Source organism: Sinohyriopsis cumingii, chromosome 4, assembly GCF_028554795.1.
Source record: "Sinohyriopsis cumingii isolate HCF-2022 chromosome 4, ASM2855479v2, whole genome shotgun sequence".
Taxonomy (NCBI): domain Eukaryota; kingdom Metazoa; phylum Mollusca; class Bivalvia; order Unionida; family Unionidae; genus Sinohyriopsis; species Sinohyriopsis cumingii.
In genome coordinates this window covers 7,733,843-7,760,103 of record NC_142964.1, presented here as the reverse complement: position 1 = coordinate 7,760,103, position 26,261 = coordinate 7,733,843, and the positions used below count along the sequence as shown (strand labels likewise).

General features: G+C 35.6%; 1 protein-coding gene across 2 annotated transcripts in view; it reads right to left on the bottom strand.

The window, feature by feature from the left end:
• LOC149800579 (mortality factor 4-like protein 1) overlaps positions 1-26,261 on the bottom strand; it is a 75,823-nt gene that overhangs the window by 17,926 nt on the left and 31,636 nt on the right. For both annotated transcript variants that reach the window (XM_089954529.1, XM_089954528.1), the window contains 4 exons: positions 22,766-22,834; positions 17,732-17,874; positions 11,468-11,569; positions 7,251-7,339 (listed from right to left, as the gene is read on the bottom strand). In XM_089954529.1, coding sequence (XP_089810655.1) covers positions 7,251-7,339; positions 11,468-11,569; positions 17,732-17,874; positions 22,766-22,834 — 403 coding nt within the window. The remainder of the gene's footprint in view (positions 1-7,250; positions 7,340-11,467; positions 11,570-17,731; positions 17,875-22,765; positions 22,835-26,261) is intronic.

Here is a 26,261-nt window from a genome sequence, read left to right as displayed (position 1 = left end):
AACTTTATTGTCAATATAATGAATATGCAAGACAATCTTTCAAGTTAAAGAAACCAATATGTTTTCTTCAAAATGGGTCATATAAAGTTGCTATAAATATAAAATATGGAAGTACATGAAGGTCTAGAATGGACAAATCAACTCCTGTGCTATTCTTATGCAGCAGTCTTTGTTTATAGAATATTCTCAAATGTATATGATCAGTGGAATCAAGATGTTAATAAAAAATGAAAAACAGAACATTTTATTGCTTTACTTTTATTTTTTAATATACTGGAAAACCATAATCCATATACATGCGAGCATAAGACATAATTAGGTGAATAAAACTGTAATGGTATGATGAAAATCATAATAGTTGACATGTATGAAGAAGGATCAAATTTGCTGCCACCTTAAGTGAGATGAAAGTTGCAAGAACTCTCTTGTTGTAATTAATTCCCTGTGGGAAACTGTCTTTACAAGCTCATTAATCTGTGCGTAGAAGAAAGACGAATGAGGGTGAGATTGGTAACAAAAGTCAAAGAAAGAAGAAATGCTGGGATAGAATTAGAATGACCTCACAGTTTACTAGAAAACCCAGCTGAGACAAAGGAGAAAGAAAGTTGTTCCTGCCCTTCATCAATGATGAATCAACCATGTTTTTGAAGGATGTCATCAAAAAAATGCGGTACTCACTGTCAATGAGGCTGATCTGAACAAGGTGATGATGCAGTTTATAGCCTTTGTGAATAGCTACCAGCTGATTGGCAGCACAAAACTGGTATATAGTTCCTTGAAAGACAGGTGAATAGGGAACGAAAATATGCACTGGTCAGATCTAGCACACTGCAAATTTGTCCCTTTTGTCAACAGTGCCATTTCCATTTTGAACCTTGCTGTGGTTATGTACTTATTGTGCTAGCTGAGATTTATAACTGGCCTGAGCTTCCCATTGCCTTTGTGCACTAGAAAAAGACTGGAATAAATCCTCAGAATTGGCATGAGAACTGATTTCACCTCCAAACTGTCAAGTAAAATGCAGCTATTCTCCTTCCAAATTTCCACCTCTGGATCAGATGGAAAATTTGTCATGGAAGGGGAAGATGAAAAGAGTGGAAACTGGATAAACAAAAATGAAAGTCCAAACAAAACAACTTAGAATTTACATTTGCTTTGCTAAGAAAAGATCAAGCCAAGACTGCCAAAAATAAAGAGAATAGTACCAACAGGCAGGTTGTTGGCAGGCAGGGTGGCAAGTGTTTGGTGACAGCCGTCATGGTGGTAGCCATGGAATGATGCTCAGCTTTGTTAATTACCTTGATAATGAAGACTGTGGACGTGAAATATATAGCAGTCCTCCTTAAAAAACAGTGGGCTTAACATATTCCCCACCACAATACCTTTGACAATGATTATCAGTATGGCATCTGAGTGCATTCTTAACAAGGCTTTGCATCATTCCATGGCTACTACCATGATGGCTCTGTCCAGTTTAAACCAGGTGAGACCAGAATCCTTTCTCTGCTAATCATCAATGAAGCTGCATCATCCTTTGGCCTTGTGCTTACTAACATTCTGTACCAATGGAATGAGGATGTTGATAACTGTCTCTCCAAAAGTAAAGCCTTTGAATTCCACAGAGCCCTCATCTGGTCCAAAAGATGATCTGCAATTTCTTTAATCTCTGCTGATGGTGGCAGTCAACTGAAGCAGTGGTGTTCATCCTCATCTTCAAAGTATGCTGAAGCTTTAAATTTAAACTCAGATGTTGACAAAATTCTGTAAAATTTCTTCAGCAGTTCCATGGTGGGGTTGGTCACAGTCACCTGATTAAGGTTGTCCCCACACCATGTCTGTGTAAGTCATTCATTGTGGCACAGTATAAACCACATATATCAATAAGACTGGTGGGTATGAGAAGCAGTTTGCCATTGAGACAGATAACTGCTCACTAGTCAAAAAGTATGGATGGATGGAATGATCCATACTTAGAAACATGAGGGCCTGCTTGGACATGTGAGAGATGTGTGCCCACTGGAATGCTATGGAATGGGAGGACAGTCTCCATCCAAATCCAAACCTGTATTACAAAAACATGATGAATGGAGGGACAAACATACTGCTAACCCAGCTTTCTGTCTCTGCATTTGCACCTAGTACAATGGGAGGAACCATCATGGCATCCTTCACCATTCTTGACACTGACCCTGTCTTCAGATCAAGGCACATGTAACTGTAGTAGGATTCAACTTCAAGCTCCTGTAACAAAACTGGATCACATTCCTTGTGACCAATAAATGAAGACATTGTGCAATCAAGATGAGCATACAGTGCAAGCGAGGCATGTATCATGTGCATCTTAGTTGTCCTTAAAACCATATAAATTTGGTTATTATTGTATCCCTAAAAACCATATAAATTTGGTTATTACTGTATCCCTAAAAACCATATAAATTTGGTTATTATTGTATCTCATTTGCTGACTTTAAAACACTTCCACTTTACAGGTTTGGTTGTCACTATATCTCACTGGATGACTTTGAAATCCTTCCACTTTATATGTTTGGTCATCATTGTTTAACCATAATGACAAGAATGACAGAAACAAAGAAAGATACAACTCATTAAGTGTTTGCTTACAAATATAATGCACTCTGTAATAGATAAGTGAAAACTACTGGCAGTGTACATAAAAAAGATGATTAAAAACAAACAACAAGATGCCATGTTGGAGTACAAGGTCAGAAATTGAACTCCACAAGTTGCAAAATATTAAAACAAATGTTACTCAAAATACAAAAACAATGATGTCAACAAGTACCAAAAACATTAATAATCAATATTATACCAACATTCCCAATGAATGGGCAGAAGTAGATTATCTTGGATACTGAGAGGCAATGAAGAATGATATTGATTGTACCGCTGTGAAGTCCAAACTGTAAAATATACAGACGATTGGCAGTCACCTAGCAGTGATGAGGGGTGGAGGATGGGTAATGGGTAAGGGTTTCTTCCCTTTGTCTACGTGGTATATATTGATAGAAAAGATAACATTTCAATATTTACCATACAGCCAGATTCAAGGTGTAATGGAGTTTACTATCCTAATGATACTCTGATTGTTAAATATATTTGACCAACAAACAGGATTTCTTCTGCCCATAATAACTTTTGAAACCTAGGGGAAAATCAATTTTTCTTTGGGATCTTTTTATTCTTGCCACATTGTAGGGATTGCTTTGATATGGGATAGGTATTTTGTGGCACAGAAATACACAGAGGTTATTTTGCATTGTGGCAAATGAATTAAAATGCTTTACCCAGTGACATATCAAACAAGCCAAGGGAGGATAACTCTGTAGCATGATTCCAATCCCTTTTGGTTACAGCATGCCATGCTAAACACTAAAACCATCACCACAACTCCAAATTGTTGGAAGTAAAGTAAAATGAGAGCAAAGAATGCTAGGTGGTGCTGGCTGTCACAGAACAAATCCCAAAACAAAGAATAATGAATTTAAAATGAATAGGTAATATCATTTAATCAGGATGAGTGGTACTCCAGAAGATGTATGAAATCATGGAGTTTGATCACTGTATATGCAACAGCAATCAGATAGGGAGCTACAAGCAAAATGTTTATAACAGAATTTGAATATTACCAATATCACCCAACAGTCTAGTCACAGGGTGTAAGAACATACCAAGATGCCAGTTTCTGTAGCATATATGAATCTGTCTTTTGATGCACAGTATGTGAATATATGGCTACAAGAAAAGAATCTCAACAGTTTCCAAATTACAATCCAGGGGTTATGTCCTGGGGTGGGTGGGGGTTAGGATGAATGCCAAGAGCAATTACAGATTGCATGTATAAATTTATTTACATGCTTCATGGTTACTTGTTGGGGATTTCACTAATTTTTATGTTTTGACCAAGGATCTAAGTACCCTTGGATAAGAAAAGACCCAGAAGCAAATGTTGCATGTTTTAATTCATCCTTTCATATTTAAAATGTGAATATAAAGTTGACTATTGAATTATCTGAAGTCTGGGGGACTAGAAGAAACCTTCGATAACCCCAGGATTCAAACTACTGAAGGTCATAAAACTGCAATGTATCTAGGAAGCAATTTAATTGGAAAACAGCAATAAGAAAAGACAAATACAAAAGTGAAAATTATCACTGATATCATTCTAATAATCTGCATGGCATACAACAAGATAGAATATGCATGAAAAGGATAAACACATCTAATGAGTCAATGGAACACCTGTAAAGTTGTTTTCTTTCATATGATATTTATCTATCTTCAACTAATTTTCTCTGTTTTAAACAATCTGCTTAAAGAAACTTGTAAGCACAGTATGTTTTGCGCATTTTCTATCAAAAGTTTTCCATCACAATCATTAATTTTACTAAGTCTTGCTAATGTGTTTTCCTGCCTTTCTTTAATCAAACTTCTTTACATAAAATTACTGCCATTAATTGAATTGATAACAGGGTTATCAAAAGGTGTGAAAATTATTGGATCAGTGACAAACAATAAGCATTATCTGCTTTTCAATTAATTAGTAATCAAAGTTCGAATCGACAGGTGTCTCAGTTCCAGAAATCAAACATGCTGCTCATGACAATTTTCAGACTATGTCATGATTTCAGTAGAATTTTAGGATTTAGACTGCCCATTACTTTGATTGTCAGGAGGTGTTCAAATAATTGATGTAAGGATAATGGATGTAAAAAAAGATATAATCGAAGAACAAATTTAACTGGGACCAGATGAACTGTTTGAATAATACAGGGTATTAAGAAATAGGAGTTTGGAGTTTGAATAATACAGAGTTTTCAGAAAATAGGAGTTTGAATAATACTGGGTATTCAGAAAATAGGAGTTTGAATAATACAGGGTATTCAGAAAAAAGGAGTTTGAATAATACAGGGTATTCAGAAAAAAGGAGTTGAAATAATACAGGGTTTTCTGAAAACAGGAGTTTGAATAATACAGGGTTTTCAGAAAACAGGAGTCTGAATAATCAGGGTATTCAGAAAATAGGAGTTTGAATAACAGTTTACTGTACATAATTTATGGGTGTGGATCTCAATAGTTTCTAAACTGTGACCTATACAAATGTTTCTTTGTTTCTTTGACATGTTAATCTCATAATCTGGGAGTTATTTTTTGTTAAAAAAGGTAATGTGCCCATGGGCTATTTCAAAATTGTTTAAATGTGCTATTGTATAGCCACCTACAAATCATATCCCAAGATTTCAAGTCCCTCTTAAACAGTGTACGAGTAGTTGTGTGACATTATACACACACACACATGCACACACTCTAGACAGGCAAAATAACATAATCCCTGCATTTTCTTCAAAATATGTGGCAATAATAAGTTTAATAAATTTAATGACTAATAAAAGCTAATGAAAACACATTCAGCACATAATTAGAAACAGTTTGCCTAACTTGACGACATTGATATTGTATGTAGTGTTGTTAAAGGTGTCAACGAGAACCCAGGTGCTTGGGTACCCGCCCATTCATAATTACCTACGTAATAAAATTAGATATAGGGTACCTGTTTAGTTCATTAAAAAACAAAAACCAAGCAAACAACATGTTTCCAAGTTCAGATCAAAGATTTTATGTCTTGCAAGGTCAGGAGCAAGCAAGACATAGAATAATGAGTACAGTTCAAGGCATATATCATGTGACATTTATCCATTGTAGACCTCCATCTACTGATCTTACATTTTCAATGTGTGCGACCATTTGGCTATGTACATGAAACAGTTTCCTTATTTTCTATTGATAGTAACTGTACATGAAACAGATGGCTTTCTTGAATATGAAACCATGTGTCACAGATTCATTATAGTCCGATATATACTTAAGCAGCAGACCAGTCTATCTTAAGAAAAAAAAAAAATATGGTGTCAAATATTAAGTGAAATAGGCTTTATTGATATGACTCGTGAAGATATTCGACAAAAAAATATGAGAAGGATTTTGTTAAATTGAAGAACATCTTGCAATAGGAAAAGGACAACTCAATGGCACTTTACAAATTTTGAAAGAGGAATTTGACAGTGATATAATACAGCATTCAAAATTTGTGGACTTGACTTTATGACCTTTCAAAGAAAGTTAAATATGTGATATCGACTAGTTAAAGTGAATGTTGTGTATAAATAATTTACCATTTGGTTTTGTGCCTGTATTCTCATACTAATCCACATGGATTCTGCCATTTTGTGACAGTAATTTTAACTAACTGTAGATCCAGGTAAGTAGCAAAAATAAATGTACTTTTTTCATGCAGTTTCTGTAATTATAGCATGTAATATATAGATTACTCCTTTTATGCTCAGATTGCACTTTTCTGCCACTCATATAAGTAATAATTATGCTTATACCTCTTGATGGGTTGGCATGTATGAACTTACAAGAAAGCAGTTCAGGTTCACATTTAATATGATTTCCATTTCATAAGATGCCTGGGTAACCGATCAATATGACCAATGGATACCTGGTTGACTTTCCTTAACATTTTGACACCTTACATTTTCTTAGGTTTTATGCCAAAGTTTATCTTACAATTTTAATTGAGGATAAATGTTAAAACTTGTGTGAATAATTTGGTCACATGTTACAGCATACGTAGCAATAAACAAAATGGCCTGCCTGTCAAGCCTGCTCTTACATGGCCTGCATGTCAAACCTTCTCCCAAGTGGCCTGCCTGTCAAACCTTCTCCCAAATGGCCTGCCTGTCAAACCTTCTTCCAAATGGCCTGCTGGTCAAACCTTCTCCCAAATGGCCTGTCTGTCAAACCTTCTTCCGAATGGCCTGCCTGTCAAACCTTCTCCCAAATGGCCTGTCTGTCAAACCTTCTCCCGAATGGCCTGTCTGTCAAACCTTCTCCCGAATGGCCGGCCTGTCAAACCTTCTAGCAAACTTCTAGCACACTGATGTTGTACACATCAAGAAGAATCCATATATCAAGTAACTGACCTTATAAAACTATAATAACAAGGTTAATCTAGGATGTGGACAGATGGATGTACTGATGGCAACAAAAATGATCACTATGTCATGCTTTCCCGAGGCAGTCTTGTCACAAACATTACCTAAGTTGACAATCAACATCAGCATTTTACTAATTTTAATCTACTCACTTGTAAGATATGTACCCTTTGGACAGTTCAAATTTGATGTAAGATGTGTTCCCTTTGAAGAGTTTGAATTTAATGTACTCACTTGTAAGATGTGTTTCCTTTGGAAAGTTTGAATTTAATGTACTCTTCTAGTATCTGATCTACTGTGCTTTTACAAGGCAAGGTCACCAGCTGCAAAGAAAGAAGAAAAAAAAATAACCAAATACGTACAGGTTATTAAATCTTGTAAGCAGGATTTTTTCCTCTGCAGTAACATAAACTAAGTTAGCAATTTATCTCCTCCATTTCTCTTCTAAATTACTGCAGAGAAAAAAATGCTGACATTTTTTAAATAAATCTATGAAAAGGTTTTTGTTTGTAAAAGTTTAATGTTTAATGATATTCTAACCAAAATTTGTCTACCGTATATGCTCACGTCAAGGTTTGGTCCAACTAAAAACAAGAGACCCTAATAAGCCTTCAAATAATGTGCTGCCAAATCAGAGCCTATGATTTTTGTTCTACAGATTACTCCTATCTGCTGAGAACCATAACGCAACAGCAAGGAGGAGTCCGTAAAATGTAATTATGTTTTCAATTAAAAACAATGTGTTGCTTTGTAATCTGAGGAGTTGCTTACTTAGCTGTGTGAATTCCAGATTAAATTAGTCACATGTGATGTCAAGTGAAAATGTCAAACTTTTTAAAACTTATCTGTTCCACATTCTGTCTGGATGGATTGGGTATAGTGATTTTAATTGTGTGTACTAAAGCCTAGCTGTAAATTTTCTTCAAGCAATGTGACCTATCAATTTTCATCAATTTTCTATAACGTATCTAAAAGGTCAATATCTATTCAAAGTATTTTCAAAATCTGCCTGTGAAGGATTAAATAAAGCACTATACAAACATCTTATCTGGGCCAAAAGCCTATGGAACACTATGTAAATGCTATTAACCCATTTTATCCTGAATACAACTGTGGTCGTAATACCTCATTCTATCCTGAATACGCCTGCAGTCGTAGTATCCCAATTCATCCTGAATACGACTACGGTCGTAATCTACTATGTATGTGTGTAGCGTCTCTAGAAACATGTGTCATACATCACATATATATGTGTACTTCTTCACCTACACAGGAGAGGCCCTGAGTGGTCGAGTGGTCTAAAACGCTCACCATTATGGATCACTGCGATCTCACCTCTGTCTGCATGAGTTCGAGTCTCAGGCTCGTCTAACGTTGGTACATAAGAAAGCCTGCCAGTAGCTTCTCGTGGGTTGGTGGTTCTTCCCAGGGTTTTCCAGGGTTCTTCCTCCACCAATAATACTGGCCGCCATGTATAGCCTATCTTGTGCTGAAAAATGGCGTCAAACCCTACAACAACAACAACAACCTACACAGAAAATAGTTAAAGCACGCCTGCGCAGTGAAATTTAAAAAAACGCGGTTGGAAACGAAATTTTTTACTTGAAAATCGATCGATAAAATGATGGACGACAACTCTGATGTAAACATGGATGTTGATAGCGAGGGTAGCAACAATGAAGTTGACGATTTGGATGATATTGACTTAAATGATGGGTTAGAATTTAAGAAAGTTGACAAAAGAGATGATGCATGGCTTCATGCACTTTCGACAGCGATTCAGAGAATGAAGATGACTTTGAAAGCTTTCAAGAAAAATGGGTCCGGGATGATTTTTCACTTCGGTTGCAGCCAAGATTTAAATTGATAGAAGGAGCAACACCCAGGAAAAGCCGATGCAAAACATTATTTTGAGTTACTTTGGGATGATTTAATCTGGAAAAAACTTGTTGATGAAACAAATCGTTACGTTGAAAAATTTCTAGCATTAATTTGTGACAAGTTTTCATGAGAAACTGCACGCTTAAGTACATGTTCCAGAATGTGAAGTAAACAAATTGTTCCTTGTGTCATGTTGTCCAATTTTAGTAAAATTAGTATAACTTTTGAACTAACAGTGCTAGAAACTTCAAATCTGGACCAAAATACTAGAAACTGAATTACCTTTATTTTATTCGCATAATATTAGGAGCATTTCATTAATTTTCATGGACAAAAGATTCACTGAACATCTTGGTAAGTTTTTTAATTTGTTTTTTTTCTTTCAAGTCATATTTCAAAATAGAGCTGTGAGCATGTACATTGGTAAATGATAACAAAAGAGATATCACTGTGTTGCAAATTTTATTACCTTTTCAGAGATATATAGTTTTATATACTTCATAAAAGAAATAACATTGTTACAACATTTTTAGTAAACATGGTGAAGGTAGTCACAATTTCAGCAGCTGCTGCTGTATGATGCTCCGTTTTACCACAATGTATTTAGAATTGCTTCTCAGGAATCAGGCACTGCAGTTGAAATTGGTAAACAGGATAAAATGGGTTAAGACAGTATTATTCAAATAAAACTACAGCCACAATACTAATTCAGTGACTTACTATTTCATTAACTTTAACCTTCTGTGATCATAATTCTGTTTTTGGACAGCACACATCTGAGTAGCCTTCTATCTTAAAATAAAATTCACCAGCTGATAAACATCAGTTATGACTTGCTAGTGATCTATATTGACCAGTGACAAATCAGTGACATACGCACAATGTATCTGTATACAGGCTGTTTATCTGTGTAACAGAAATGTCAAAACTGTGAATGATGTATACAGGCTGTTTATCTTTTTGTGAGAAATGTCAGAACTGTAACATAATGTATAGAGGCTGTTTATCCATGTGATAGAACTGTCGGAAAACTGAAATTATGTATACAGGATGTTTATCTATGTGACAGAAATGTGACATGATGTATACAGGCTGTTTATCTGTTTGTGAGAAATGTCAAAGAGAACTGTAACATGATGTACATGGTCTTTTTATCTGTGTAAAAGAAATGTCAGAAAACTGACAAGGTGTATACAGGCTGTTTATGTGACAGAAATGTCAGAGGAAACTGACAAGATGTATACAGGCTGTTTATCTGTGTGAGAAATGTCAAAGATACCTAAGGCATGATGTATTCTGACTGTTTATCTGTGTGAGAAATGTCTGAGAAAACTGACATGATAGATTTTACTGATAAACTTTATTGCAACTTCCCTAATTCTTTGACCAAATTGTCATAGTATATCCAAGAGTGTTAGGGAAGAATATATAAATTTAAAAACGATAATTTGAATTCTGCAAAAGATGAAATGCTAGTAAGTGTGTGTGTGATTTGGATTTTTAACATAGCTTAACAATTTGTCAGTTATATCACTACAATGTCTGCAATGTGGCAGTTTATAGTTATGTCTAGCACTGGGGCATCATGCACCCAGTCACATTATCCTGACACCAGGCCAACCAGTCCTAACACTAACCTCTTAATGCTGAACGCCAAGCGAGGCAGTTGTAAGTACCATTTTTTTTTATGACTCGCCCGCGGATCGAATCCATGACCTTCTGCATCCAAGGTGGACACTCTAACCACTAGGCCACCGGAGCAGTGCTAGTAAGTGAAACATACCGATAGCATTGCGGGCATTAAGTGAAAAATAGCTGATTTACATTGTGGGCAGTATTAAAAAGGGAAATGTGGCAAACTGTATAAGATAAAATATTAAAAACTTTAAAAACCACATCATTACGAATAAACACTATTAGATAATCAGGAACTTGTGATTTCTGGATGCACACTCATTTCTAAACAAATTGTGCCAAAAAGGTCAACCTGACAACTTTATTTACTCAGGATCAGAATAATTTAGTTTGATTAAATTTCATCCATCTGTGACAATCAGCAACAGTATTTGCAACAGAAAATATTTGCCTTTAGACTGAATAAATATATACTTATTTACATTAGTGTCTCTAATGTGTTTATTACAGTAAAAGGCATCTTGAAAAACCACCCCTTCTGCCAAAAAATAATGGTTTCTCAAGAAAGGTGGTCTCTCATGACAGATTATACACTGTATCATAAATAAGTGTTCGTGGAGAACCTGGTCTCTCAAGATAGGTGGTCTTTCATAGCAGCGGCCTCTCAAACTATGTTTGACCTTACATTTGAATCTGTCTTGAAAGACCACCTCTTCTGCCAAAAACTAATTCTCTCAAGACTGGTGGTCTCTCACAACAGATCATAACATTATATAACAAGTCTGTACATGAAGAACTGACTTCCAAGACAGGGGGTCTCATAGCAATGGTCTCTCATAGCAATGGTCTCTCAAGATAGGTTATACTGTATTTATAAAAATTCATTTTTTATACAAAGATTGAAATAATTTTCACTCTAAACAAAATGAGCCCACCATTTTTTGTCGAGTGACAAGGTCCCAATCATCCACCAGCCATGGCTTCAGTTCATCTGGAATTTTCACCTTCACATCCATCTTGGTCAAGTATGTCTCTTCCTGCAATGAGAAAAGATAACACAAAATCTGTAAAAATATTTTGCCATGCATTCAAGTGATGGATGCGAGGTCAACATGCATGATATGGCTTTCAATCGAACTCAATCTAGAGTTCAATAATATAAACCTATATTCCATGTTTGATTGAAATCAGGTACAAAAAAATAACTCAAGTGGTAAGAAGCTACTGTTGACAAATGAATGCATGAAGGATGCAAGGTCTTACCCACCATAAGCTCACTCGTCTTTATAACCAGGTGAGCTAAAAACAGCAAAAATAGCTAATGGTTCTCTTCTTCTAATTTTACATAAAGAAAGTCACAAAAAGGGGATTTAATAAACACTGTATTATGATGGAAAGTACTCTCGTAAGTTTTCTGAGTAGGTCTTATTGTTGAGCTTCATTTGATTTCAAGCGTATTGCAAATGATCAAATCTCAAATTCTTCGAAATATTGGAAAATGGAAATATTATTTAGACAAACGATCATCAGGGAAAATGTAGGGTTTATGTATGGGTTCAATGCCATGTCAGCATAATACTGTTTATCTAGTATCGATGGAAAGTTTAAAAAAATATTTCAGGAAGATAAACGTTGTTGTTGTTGTTGTTGTAGGGTTTAACGCCATTTTTCAGCATATGATAGGCTATACATGGCGGCTAGTATTAATGGGAAAACCCCGGAATGAACCACTGACCCATGAGAAGCTACTGGCAAGCTTTCTCACGTACCCGCATTGGCCGAATCTGAGACACGAACCCATGCAGACAGAGGTGAGATGGCAGTGGAAGATAAACGTAAACAGGTAGAGCATGAAGAGAAATGATAACATGCTATAATTCTGTAAATACAAGTAGAATATCAAATAAAAGATGAAGGAAAAACTTATTAAAAATATATCATCCAAATCAACTATGCAAACCATTCTCCATGAAAACTAGAGAGCAAGCAAGCATTTGAAAGAGACAAGAAAAAGGTTTGTCCCCTTTACTAGGGTACAGAAATGTGAATTGCAAACATCACATCATTAAACCTTTGCTTTATGATATATGATGGAGAAATAACAGCAGAAAATGTCAAGAAGGCCTAGAACATAGCGCAGTCTTAAGACATGCTAGGAGATAACCATAACATTTAAAGGGGGATGGGGTTCCTTATTTACTTTTCAAAGAACTGCAGTTTCTTTTAACAAGAAATGTATTTCTGTTCAAAACATGGCTTATATACAAGTCTGAAATATGCCAGGATCACATTTCTGAGTTTGAGTGCGCTGTATTTTTGTATTTCTATCCAATCAATAGCGTCAATTGTTTTCTTTCTTTTACTCTGAATTATCAATAACCTTAATGACTATCAGTGTAGCACAAGTCATTTCAATTTCTTAAATTCCCAGATGATCAGTGCTCCATTTGTAACTTATCACAAATTCCCAACACTCAGAATTGCTAACTTGGTGACTTCTTTGATCTAGTCACATGTACCGTCTGATTCATGTCAGAGGTAGGCAATAGTGTAGACAATGTTTGTGAGGGTAAATTTAAGATAGCAATGAACATAGCGTTTTCCAGCATGGAAGATTACAAACTAAATTTAAACAGAAATTTTCATATCTGACCAGTGATTTAAAGTTAATAACTGCCTGTTTTTATACTGGAATAAACAGAATCATACATAAGTTTAGCTGAATAACTGATTCTTTGGAAGCAAAGGAAAAAGTAGGGAAATAAATCAACTTGTTCCAGAAACGTCATCTAAAATGTACTCCTGTAACAACCTCTATTCTCATTATCAATAGGACTTAAGTGCTTCATGTTGACATTTCTAGGCCTGAACACTATGCCATTTAATTCAGTGGTCTTACTAAACCATGCTACTTCAAATAATCAAATCTTAAATTGGAGGCAAATAATGCAGATGATGCCAAGATTTTGACACGGAGGGATTCCCCCCTCCTCGTCACAAACAATAAGAGGGAAAGAAGAAAAAAATGGGTCGGTTGGGTGGAATCACCTTAATTTAATATCTGCATACACTTAAATAGCCAACTCTTTTTCTTTCCTGCTCCACTCTGTTAGAGCTCTCTTGAAATTAAAATCTCGTAGTCGTATAAGCATTAATCTGTTAAATGTTTTGGAGCCTAATCTGTTCCTTTTCTGTGTATGAACAGTGTTCTGCACTGAGAACTTCCTAAGTCATCCATCTGAAGGGGCATAGGAAACTTCTTTATGGTTGTTTCGTAGAGTTCACAGGTATACACTCCTGGACATATATCTGCTCCAAAATGGATGTGATCCAGTGACAATGCATATCATGTAAGATTCAGCATCCTGATTCAAATAGTTGATTTCCAACATAAAAGGGTTGGTGATGTGTTGTAACCATTTGTACTTTGCATTAAAGTCTGGTTTCTTAGTTGGCAGTTGGTCTATCCTGGCATCTGATATAATTTTAAAATTGACATCAATTTGGGGAGAAACTCCACTTGACCCGTTTTTCATTCTGCTATTCACTTTGTAAAATTTGCACCATCAGTGACTTAAAGTTAGAAGGAATTAATAATTTTCCACCTAGCCATGCTTGACTATAATCTCACCTATATGATACAGACCAAATGTCATGTACACGCAAATGAGTGGAAATGGCATCATTAACAGAACCCCTCTAATACATGTTTTTCTTATGCAAATATAATTAGTGGGATTGCCAAACATTCCTTTGCATTAACCTACATCAGCATATTTTGGAATGGACAGAGGTATTTTGATGAAATAAATATCCTTACTTTAATGCATAGACTGCATTTTTTATGCATGACTAATCTGCCGGAGTTTTCACACAGTACTGCTGTCCAAGTGTGCAAATTCATAAAACATCAGACCTGCCAATCCTAACAAGACCATTCGAATAAGGCAGTTGATTTTTTTTCTGTAAGTCTGACCAGTTTTTAATAAGGTGTAACAAGATATAATGTACTGCTACTGTAAAGGCAGAAACACATATTTAAAAATTTGGTATTCGAAACTGATGCAGTGCCGGTAAACATTATGTTCAACTGAAAAGCTTGTTAACTACATGCTGACTGTATTTACCTCTAGTACTGCTGCACAAACTTCAGTTACAAACCCTATGCAGCTCAATGGCTTGTTGCTATCTTTCAAAACCGACATAATTCTTTGAATATTTTTCAATTTCACATGAGAACGCTGGCAATCATATCTTCCACCACAAGACATACTCTAGTCAACACATGATGTCCAACAAACGTAACTGTATCTCTTCCTGAGTATTAAAAATTTTTAAGATGCATATTTTCCCTTTTGGCATCAACATGTACCTCTTGCTGGATGCCATTTTTAAAAAAATCATTAATAAACAGTTTGATCATGCAGATGCCTCACACGAAAAGATGTGACCAGTTTAAAGAGTCTAAGGTATTACTGTAAAGTTAGTTTGTTTCCCTAACTAACTCCCCTAAATCTAATATGAAACCCAGATCCAAATCAAACAGCACATGCCAAATATCTGGCTTTTAAAACAACAATAATATTTCTGTAGCTTTTGTTTTTGTTCCACAAGTCCATATTTCAAGGATTATTTTGTAAGATGTATGTCAAAAACATTAGCATGGGAAGCTCTGAAACATATGTATGATTTGTGCACTCACATCTCTGAGAATGTGAAGTAACTTATTTAGTTAGGAGTTACTTGAGTCATCATACAGGGATTTACAAATGAACTTGCCCAACTCGGGGACAAGCACAAATTCGGCTCTAGCATGCTCAAGTTTCCAAGACACCTGCCCATGGGCAAGTTCAACAAATTGAGATGGAGTTTGCTAGCATTCTGATAGTAACTGTTTAATCATAATGTTTGTATGCATCCTGAATTAACTAACATGTTCAGGTCCCTAACCTAGCCATAGGCAGTTTGTTAGCTGGCCGAATATAAAGATTGTTTTGCTGTATGTCACCCTCTTTAGGTGAGGAAGATGTTAACTGTTAATAATATAACTTCTGAGATTTCACTGGAAGGTGTGTATTGAAATAAAAGGCATTCATCACTAAGGATTATCCATCAAGATTTCATTTATAGCATGACTGATGAACCAAAAAACTCAAGAACAGTGTTTATGATCTGTTGTTTATGTGGTAATTAACAAGAGACCAATAAAAAAATAATGCTTGGCAAACAAATAAATGTATGAAAAAAATGCTCTTAATCTCAAAAGTCAACTTGTCAAATATTTTGATGCCTGTCGGTGATTTCAAGGTGACTTGACGATAATTAGAAAAAGTCGACTTGTCAAATATTTTGATGCCTGTCGGTGATTTCAAGGTGACTTGATGATAATTAGAAAAAGTCAACTTGTCAAATATTTTGATGCCTGTCGGTGATTTCAAGGTAACTTGATGATAATTAGAGGCAGAAGCATGTATGCGAATGGACATAACACACCCCAGAAGAACAGAACTGAGTGAAATCACGGACACATTTATGACTATTTCAGTGAAGGACTTAATTTTACTTTTTTTTTGTCCTAGATGCATAATTCAATCTGCATGATCATTTGAACTTTACCTGGAAAGATAATGAATAAAGTTATTATGAGAACATGATTAAAATTAAATTAATGCAGCTCTGTTATTGGATGTTTGACATTTTTGTTCTGTATCTCTGACTCTCTCTTAAAAGTCTAGCTATTTTCAAAACCATTTCTTACCCGACCATTTTGTCACAACTCAATTTCCCCATGGACAAGTTCCAATTTTTCCAAGGACATGTTGAAGTTTCCCAAAATTTTCATAAGGACAGGTTCAATTTTTCCAAGGACAAGTTCAATTTTACAGTCAGCTAGCCCAGGGTAAGATGACTTTTAGAAAATTTGTAAATCCCTGTTTTGTAATATAGAGCTACTGATAGCAAACAGATGTTAAATCTGGCTTCATTCTTAACATTTTCTGCCATAGTTCCAGGTTGGTATTTTTTGTTGCTTAAGTGTTGTTAATTTTGTACCTTTAATTGTCACCTCAGTCATAGGTGATACCTGTCAATCAAATATTTCATCACAGAAATTCCGATGAAACTTTGATCAGTGCATATGGCAGCCATGAGAGTCATTTTTGTCATTGCATTTTGAATTTTGGAACTTTATACAAGACCAAGTGGATCATCAATGTAGATTATACTATACAATCCAAGCCTGAAAACCCCAAAAGACTTTGGCAAGGCAGTGAATATTTTTCCAAAGCAAAACAAATATGTGTATTGTATAATGTAATATCATATACTGTTATTATCAACTTGGAAAATATGAATTGGAGAAGTTTAAAAGTGTGGACTGATGCAGGGAAGGCAAAGTTTTTTTTTATTGAAATAGTCCACTTAGGTAATAAAAACCATGAGTTCAGTTTCAGGAAATACAGTTCAAAACCCTATCAAGCTCAATGACTTCTTCCTATATCTCCCAACTCAATGTAATCTTTGTTTCTTTCATTCATGTGGTGGCACCAATCATCTCTTCCACTATATGCCATACTCAAATCAACACATAATGTCCAATGAATGTAACCATCATCTATCCATAGCCAAGTATCTATTTTTTTTATATACTTCTGTGCTAAGTATTTTTACTTATTATGAGTCTGGTTGTGGCCTTCAATGTTTCTGTTTGTCTGCCACAATATCCTGATGATGCAATATGCTTGATCACAAAGGTGCTCTACTTGATAAATGTGCAGATTAAAGCATCTGAGATACCCTCTGTAAAGTCAATGAAGTCAATGTGTTTCCTTGACCAACTCCATTTAATATAACATGAGAAAAATCAGAATCAGACCTATCCTGAACTAGCCAATATCTATATTACACTGCATTTTCAGATTTTATTTTTTACTGTTACATAATTTTGTAATTTTCCAGTAATTTCAGTAAGCCTTTCCGCAATAGTGTATGGGTTTTCGAGTCTGTATAATGTATCAAATTTGAATTTTTTTAAATTAATGACAATTGATGAAAACTTTACCATACACCATTAAAACACATACCAATCACTATAATTTCTTTTCAGATCATTGATTTATGGTGTTAGGCAAACTGCATTTGCTATAAAAAATATGTATCAAATATGAAAAGAGCAGCTAAAGTAGATTTTCAATACTCACTGACTCAACTGTTGGGTCAGGCCTGGCCCTTTTACGTTTAGGCTCTGCTGAGGTGGCCTGAATGGGTGCAGCCTGCGGAGGTGGCGTGGATGTGACTGGCTCCTGGGAGGCACTGCTACTGGCTGAAGACCCTCCACCCTTATCTGAAAGCAAATTTTATAGTAAATTTTGTTTCTTCAAAAACACTTACCTGATCACATTAACATAAGGAATATAAAAGATGAAAATTTGTCTTTACTCTCACAATTATATAACTGAAGAGCAGTAACTCCTGCCCATTACCTCCCCTTGCCACAACACTATGTCGCCAGTTTTAAGCTAAACAAACTACTAAGATGCACACATAGGGGGTTGTTGGGAGGGCCTTCGAGTAATGTGATTGGGTAAGTATTCTTCAAGAAACAATTTACTGTAAAATTTTCTCTCTCCTTTGAATGCATTCCCTGATCACATTAACATTAAGGAGAATAGTTAATAGTTGGAGGGAACGCTAGAGAAGAAAGATTGGATTAACCATGTGAACAATAACCTGTTCTCCTCCTTCAAGCAGCCCAGCTGATGATCACATGATGTGTTACTGCTCTATCAGGTTAAAAAGATGATTACTGAAGTCTTCTTGCCGTCAAAATCACTAACAAGAGCCAAGAGTGAAAGAGAAGACAGTCCTGGCAAGGTTGAAACACCTGTGACCTTGGTTATTTGAGAAGATTCAGTTTGGCCAAAATCTTCCTGGGTAGGCCTATCACTACCCTTAGTATGTGTGTGTGTGTGTGTGATTTGGATTTTTAACGTAGCTTTTATAAATTTTTCAGTCTTGTCGCTATGATGTCTACAGTGTGACAGTTTATAGTGATGTCTAGCACTGGGGCATGATGCTGCAGACATGTAGCATGATGTCCCACCCAGTCACATTATCCTGACACCAGACCAACCAGTCCTAACACTAACCTCTTAATGCTGAGCACCAAGTGAGTCAGCTGTTAGTACCATTTTTGTAAGTCTTTGGTATGACTCAACCGGGGATCGAACCCATGACCTCCCACATTTGAGGCAGACACTCTAACCACTAGGCCATTGCAGATGTCACTACCCATAGCAGACTGTTGACTCAGAATTTGTCCCATCTCAGCAGGGCTAGCAGAATTATCTTGCAAATCTGACCACATCTTTTCTGTATTAACTTCAGTAATAAAACTATGGAGGTGGGGTAAGCGAAGGCCCATAACACCTCCCAACTGACTGATAATGCATACATGGCCCAAACTTCTGTGCCTGGGACCAGTGAGACAAAAGTTGACATCTTGTGGTTCCACCTAGTCGCAAACAAGTTGATGATTGGATACCCCAAAAATGCACAATTCCAAAGAAAAACTGACTGATGTAGGGACCATTCCGTATGAATAACCTGGCCCTGTCTGAACATAACAGCCAGAACACTGAATCTGCCAGGAATATGTCTGATTTGCATGCTAATCTAATTGGTAACATCAATGAATAAACTGCCAAACCAGCACTCACAGGATGGGTGATTTGGTTTTAAGACCCAGCAAACCCTAACAAGACATTCTCAGTAAGGCAATAAATTGGACCAGTTTACAGTAAGGTGTAACAAAATATCAAGTACTACTATTCTCCAGCTGGGAAACATGCATCTAAAAAGTTCAGAAGTGGGATTCAAGACTGATGCAGTGATGGTAAACATTAAATTCAACTAAAAGTTTGTAACATACACTTAGACCTTGTACCTCCAGTACATTTTCAGAAACTGCAGTCCCAAACCCTATAGAGCTCAATGGCATTTTGCTATCTCTAAACTTGATGTAATCCATGACTTTTTATATTTGATTTTACATGAAAACAGCAATCATCTCTCATGCCTGAAGACATACTCAAATCAATACATGATGTCCGGTAAATGTAATTGTTGACCTTCCTGTATTTTTCCCCCAAGAATCTGACCATCAAAACCTTAGACAAGTTTATTAATCCTTTTTGTCTTGTACAAGTATCTTTTGTTGGACACAATAATTATAAACTTCTATAAGCTTGATTATGCAGATGTTTTGAATTAAAACGTGTGCCGTTTAAAGCATCAACTGTACTTCTGTAAAACTACATGGTATCTAATATGAAACCCAAATTTAAATCAAACAGACAAGCCAGTATCCAGATTGTACTGCAGCAATCAAGTTTCTGTCATTTTTGCTTTCATTCTGTAAGTTTGTATTTTAATAGTAATTCCTTAAGAATTATGTTCAAATTGTAAGGGTTAGCAGGTCTGGATTTCTCCTGATGAATTCCTGGCAAGAGCCAACCATGGCCGCACCACTGGCACTACCATGATCATATCTCATTTCTGACACTGACCTTCAGATTGAGTGGACTGGAAAAGGGCTGCCATTCAAAGTCATTTATAACAAATGCATATGAAGGTACCACAGTAGCATCAAATCCACTACCACATCAAGTAACCAGAGGTGTTGCATGAACTCTCACTGAAATCCATGTCCTGTTGGAAACAGTCTCTACAAATCTGATGTTCTGTAGGACACAGACATAAATGAGACAAATGAGATTGAGATTGGTTTTAAACTCTATACCCAGATGGACAGTGGGATGGACGAAGGTAAATTTGTCCCAGTTCACTAGAAAACTGAGATTATTCAAATGATAGAAGATAGAAAATCATCTTGCCATTGAGAAAAATACCACATACTGGTTTTTTTTTTAAAAATCATACACATACTCTGCTTTTGCTCTGGAGAATATTGACCAAAACAGGGTGACTATGCAATCCATAAATTTGGTGAAGACACTTGGACTGACAATTAAACCAATGGCAAGACCTCAAAAATTGGCATCTGTGAGATTGCAACTGATTACATACTCATGCCCTCTGGACTGAGTCTGGTCTTTTCCACCATTTCCATTTTGAACATCAACAGACTGGATTGAGTCTGGAGTCACAATTTCCTTTTTGAACATCAACAGACTGGATTGAGTCTGGCCTCACCATTTCCATTTTGAACATCAAAAGAATGAATTCACTGTGGTGACACAGGTTTATAATGAGTCTCAACATGTTGTTGGCATTTTTCATAAAGAACAGCTGTTAACAGAACTCTGGAGATTGTTGCTTTCATGCAATCTCCAATACCGATTTGTCCATGAGGAACTGTATCTCCTGCAGAAGAGGTTCTTGGATACATGAAATCTGAATCTCTCTGAATGACTTGAATTTGAGGGAATAGATTGATTCAGCATGATTGGAACTACTGGAGTTTGGTGCCCACCAGCAGGCTGTCTTAGTTTCTTATCTCCCCTTTAAGACTTCATCCTGGATTGGTTTGGCTGTTGTCTGCTGGCATAAGATTGAGATTTGAATGACCCTAAGGATGCAAAAGATAACTTTTGCTTGGATTGCCTGTCATTTTTCCATTGTGGACAAGACAACGGGTTCCTAAACAAGAAAACAGGTGGGGCGTCCAGTTGCAAACCTCCGAATGTCTTCAATTTGCAACAAACAGGAACCATGAGCCAAACAGAGCCATTCTTTTTGAACCAGCGTTGAAGTGGCAATACAGACATTTTTATCCTTCTTATAAAGTGGTGAAGCTGAAATGTTACCTACTGTTAAATTACTTATCCAATACTGGGAGTTCAGAATGCTAGAATATCACACACAAAGATACGGATATATGGTGGGCTAATTCAGGACAATGTTGTACACAGATGTGAAGCTTGAAAAGTGATGACAGATAGCAATAGCATGGAAGATAACAGGCAAGAGTTACTGCCATTTGTCTACATGACAGACACAGAAAAGACAAATTTCTTCTTTGAGGAGGGTTGGTTTCGGGAGGTAGCAGGCTTATATTTCTATGTTAATGTGACCAGGAAATATATTCAAAGGAAATATATTCATGTATCTACATTTGTTTTTAAGTTTCAATTTCCACTGATTAATATGGAATATCTAATAAGCAAAACATATATATATGTAAGAACAAAAATGGTAAGACATGGAAAGTCATCTAGAAAAACAAACATTCCACAATTTGTAAGTATGGTTCAATTATTGCTTTATCATAAGAATGCATTGGTCAACATGCCTACTTGGCCATTCATATTGCTTTTATAGACATACCATTTGGAAAAATTTTGGAAATTTTACCTTTGTGATCTTTACCCAGATATATTTTTAGATGATATGAGTGATATATAATAAATAGATGATCTCACATGAATATTCATTTGATATGAAATTCATGAAACAAATAGAACAAGATTTTATGGTACGAGCTGTTTGAAGACATATATAAGCTGCAAACATATAAAAGAAACAGAGTTTGCGAGTCTTTTCATTGCATAATGTTAAGGATTATGCATCATTAAATCAATGCTTCCCTTTACAATTATTTGTGCATCAGAGACCCCCCAATTGTTTATATGACTCCCCCCCATTTTCAATCCCGTTCTGACACCAAGGTTTAGTTTTTTACTCAACTTGACCCCCAGCTCTGAGAACAGCACCTTTTACTCTTAATCGTACAGCCCTAGGGGAAACACTGCTAAATGATACTGACATGCAGCATTACCGACTGTATGCCAAGTTGTGTTGAATGTGATCTTGATCTCATGAAGCTCATAAAGGTGATGTGATAAATTTAACATCACCTCTATTCTGCTGTTGTTGTTGTTGTTGTTGTTTTGGGGCTTAACGCCATTTTTCAGCACACGATAGGCTATACATGGCGGCCAGTATTAATGGTGGAGGAAGAACCCGGGAAAACCCCGGAAAGAACCACCGACCCACGAGAAGCTACTGGCAAGCTTTCTCACATACCCACACTGGCTGAATCCTAGACTCGAACCGCCGCAGACAGAGGTGAGATAGCAGTGATCCGTAACGGAGAGTGCTTTAGACCACTCGGCCACTCGGGGCCCCTCTATTCTGCTGATTTATGGTTATAAATAAGATCGCGCTGTTGTGTTTTTATCAATCAGTTTGCCCTGTATGTTGAGAAACTTCACCTCTAGTCTTGGACTTTGTGCTAGTGATGGTTGGAGTAGAAGCTCTGGAGGAGACATCCTTCTCTGGGTCTGCATTAGAAAAACTAAAGTTGCATTTGTGAAACATCTCAAATATAAAAAAATGTAGACAATTTGAAAATTGAAATAATGGCCTAAAAATCTAACAAGTTCATTTACAAATATGCAAGTCAAATTTTAACTGTCCATCTCACATTGTCTTTACTTAAATGTGCAAATAAGATTTGGCCCCAAAAATAGTCAAAGTTCCAAAAATGACTCAAAGAAGTGAAAACTTCCTTTAAAAAAGCCTGAAAATCAAACTAGGTCAATTAAATATGAATAAAATATGCCAAATAAATTACCAATGTCTTAATTGCCTTTTTTTTGCTTACTGGTTACAAGAAGATTTTGTCCAAGACAGTTGAACCTAGAAAAGTAAAAGACGTGTACAAAAAGCTGAAAAACTGCTACAACAGATCAGAATCTAATGTCATTTACTTACAAACATGAAGAGGAGTATTCAATTTCATGGCTCTACATTTAATAATTGTAATGCTGTCCAGCTAAAGATGAGTCAAAATGGATATACAGATGGGCTGATATATGGGATGAACATGAGCAAAACAATACACTCTCTTCTATCATGGTGGGGGCTTTAAAAAGAGGAATTAAAATATGGTAATTTACTCATGTAATCTGTGCAAATTTCTACAATGATAGTTTTAACATTTAAGAGTTATATATATATATATATATATATATATATATATATATATATATATATATATATATATATATATATATATATATATACTCGCCAACAGGTAAACATTTTTTTAAAAAAATGAACATTTGATTCATTCAGAGCAGTGGTCATCTTATAAGTGTGACATACAAAAGATTTGATAAATCTAACCTTAATCCCTTAGCTTGTAAGAGCAGCCCCAACTTTGTTTTTAAGATTAGCCAATCCTTTTGATCAAACCACAAATATGATACTTGCTCAGTGTTGAGTAAAGTCCTACAGTTAGTTAAATGTGGAAGCTTGTTTTAGCTATCTTTGATCCTGCTGCAAAACTATCACCTGTTCAGTTGCAGTAATCCTTCATGAGATTTCACAGACCGTATGATGAAATTATCACTTACAGAACCAAGCTCAACCACAGCATAAATAATTGTCCAAGTTTTTATTAGTTACCTTGTCACTTGTGTATTGTACATTGTGAATTGCTGCACTTCAGTAGTTTCATCGATATCAGGAAAAGACATCATAATGCTTACAATAGATCATTTAAGTTAAAAGTTCCAGACTTTGCAGACAATTATAACAACTGCCTTTCAGACTATGAACTTGGTGTGTTGGGGAAGAGGCTATAAGTCAGCTATATGTGATAGTACCAAGTATCTGAAGAAAATTCAAGAATCTAATGAAAAGTCCTTGTGCAAAATGTATTTGTAGTAGTTTGACTGAATGGAGCGGTATCATAATGGGTATGAAGTCACTATAAATGTCATCAGATTGAAGGCCATTTCTACTGCCATGGTTAACAGTGATGAATCATGTAAAGCTGGCTGATGTATGCAATGACTCAATGCTTAGACAATTCATTAAAATAACCCAGAACCACCTGTCAATATCAACAATAAAGTGGATAACCTCTAAATTTGCTATAAACAAGAGGAAACAATGATTTGATCTGGCACATACAGGAAATATGGACAAAATTCCATTGTTATTTATATGTTGGGTAAATCTACTATACACTCAGCTGAGGACAAAATTGTGAAAATATGAACTTCAGGAAATGAGAAACAAACATTCATAGATGACAATAAAGGCAATGAATCAGTCTGATGACCAATTGGATGAGGAATCGGACTGAAAACATTTATGATGATCAAACTTTGTTTGGTGACAAAGATGACGAGAATGAATTCTTGGGTTACGTACCAGATGATGTAAGATCCGACATTTCTAGGATACCGTGAATCACAAATATGTGAACTTCATTTTCATTGATCATCTGACATTTCTAGGATACCGTAAATCACTAATATGTGAACTTCATTTTCATTGATCATCTGACATTTCTAGGATACTGTGAATCACTAATATGTGAACTTCATTTTCATTGATCAGCTGACATTTCTAGGATACCGTGAATCACTAATATGTGAACTTCATTTTCATTGATCATCTGACATTTTTAGGATACTGTGAATCACTAATATGTGAACTTCATTTTCTTTGATCATCTGAAAGATATTTGGAATTAATATACTATTTTTAAACCTGTATGAGACCAATAACGGAATTCATTGATTTACTATATAAATGGATTTAAAATGGTAAGGACTATGGATTTCATTACATGAATGTAGACAAAATGTAAGCTGTCAATTCATTTGAGACATATTCCACTTACTGATATAATTCTATTAATTTGAACACTGGTTTTGTATTTATTTTTCCTATCTATCTTATCTATTTATCTATCTATCCAGCTTGGCTTGTTTATTTTTCCAAAGTGAAACTCCAACCCACAGACAAGTTGTCATCTGTTATAAATCTGATTTGCAACTCAACCTAAAGGAAAATCAGTGATAATAGTTTTTTTTGGCAGCCATATAAAGAAAAGGGATCAGAGTCAACTGGACCTATAATCAAGTGTATGTAGTACTATCTTTCTAGGGTAAAAATGTAACATTTATTTTCATGATCAATATTAGTCTGGTAATTCTAAGAGCAATGATTGCCCATACAGCAAGGAGGGTGTAGACTTGTGCACTGCCTGAAAATCTTAACCCTAAACCTTACTAACTATTGACAATACCAATACAGGAAAAGTGACAACAATGTATCTTTTCTTGCTAATGTGACCTCTACAAATATTTTGTTTTAAAACTAAAGCTTTAAAGCATTATATATACAGTATATGCTTGCTTGCAAGTCAAGTCCAACTGAAAAAATGCATAGAGCCAGATCTGCCATCCCATAATGTGCCAACAGATTTGGGTCTATGCAGTTTATAAAGATTAATCTGCAGAAGAAACCAAACAGATCCTTCTCTGCTGGCACATTATGCAGTAGTGGATCAGTGTCGATTTTGTTTGTAGTGGGATTCAACTTTTAAAACGGTATATACAGTATATGCAGACCTGCCACCTTCATTGGAATGAATGAAAATCAACTTGCCAAAGGAAACAAAAAATCAGGATTTGGAGAGAAAAAAATCATGATTAGTGTTTGTGACCATATATTTACAATAACTTTACAAAAGAATTGACATCGTTGCTGTTATCTGCTATTTACGCAATGGTACAATGTATGCTAGTCATACAGTTAAGATCTATCATTTTTCCATTTTCATCTTTTATGCTCTTATTTAGTGTTAATTAACACACTAAATATCAGCAAAAAAGATGAAAATCAAAAAATGACATTTTTAAAAATTGGGATTTTGGGCAAAAAATTTGGGATGATCCCGTGAAAATC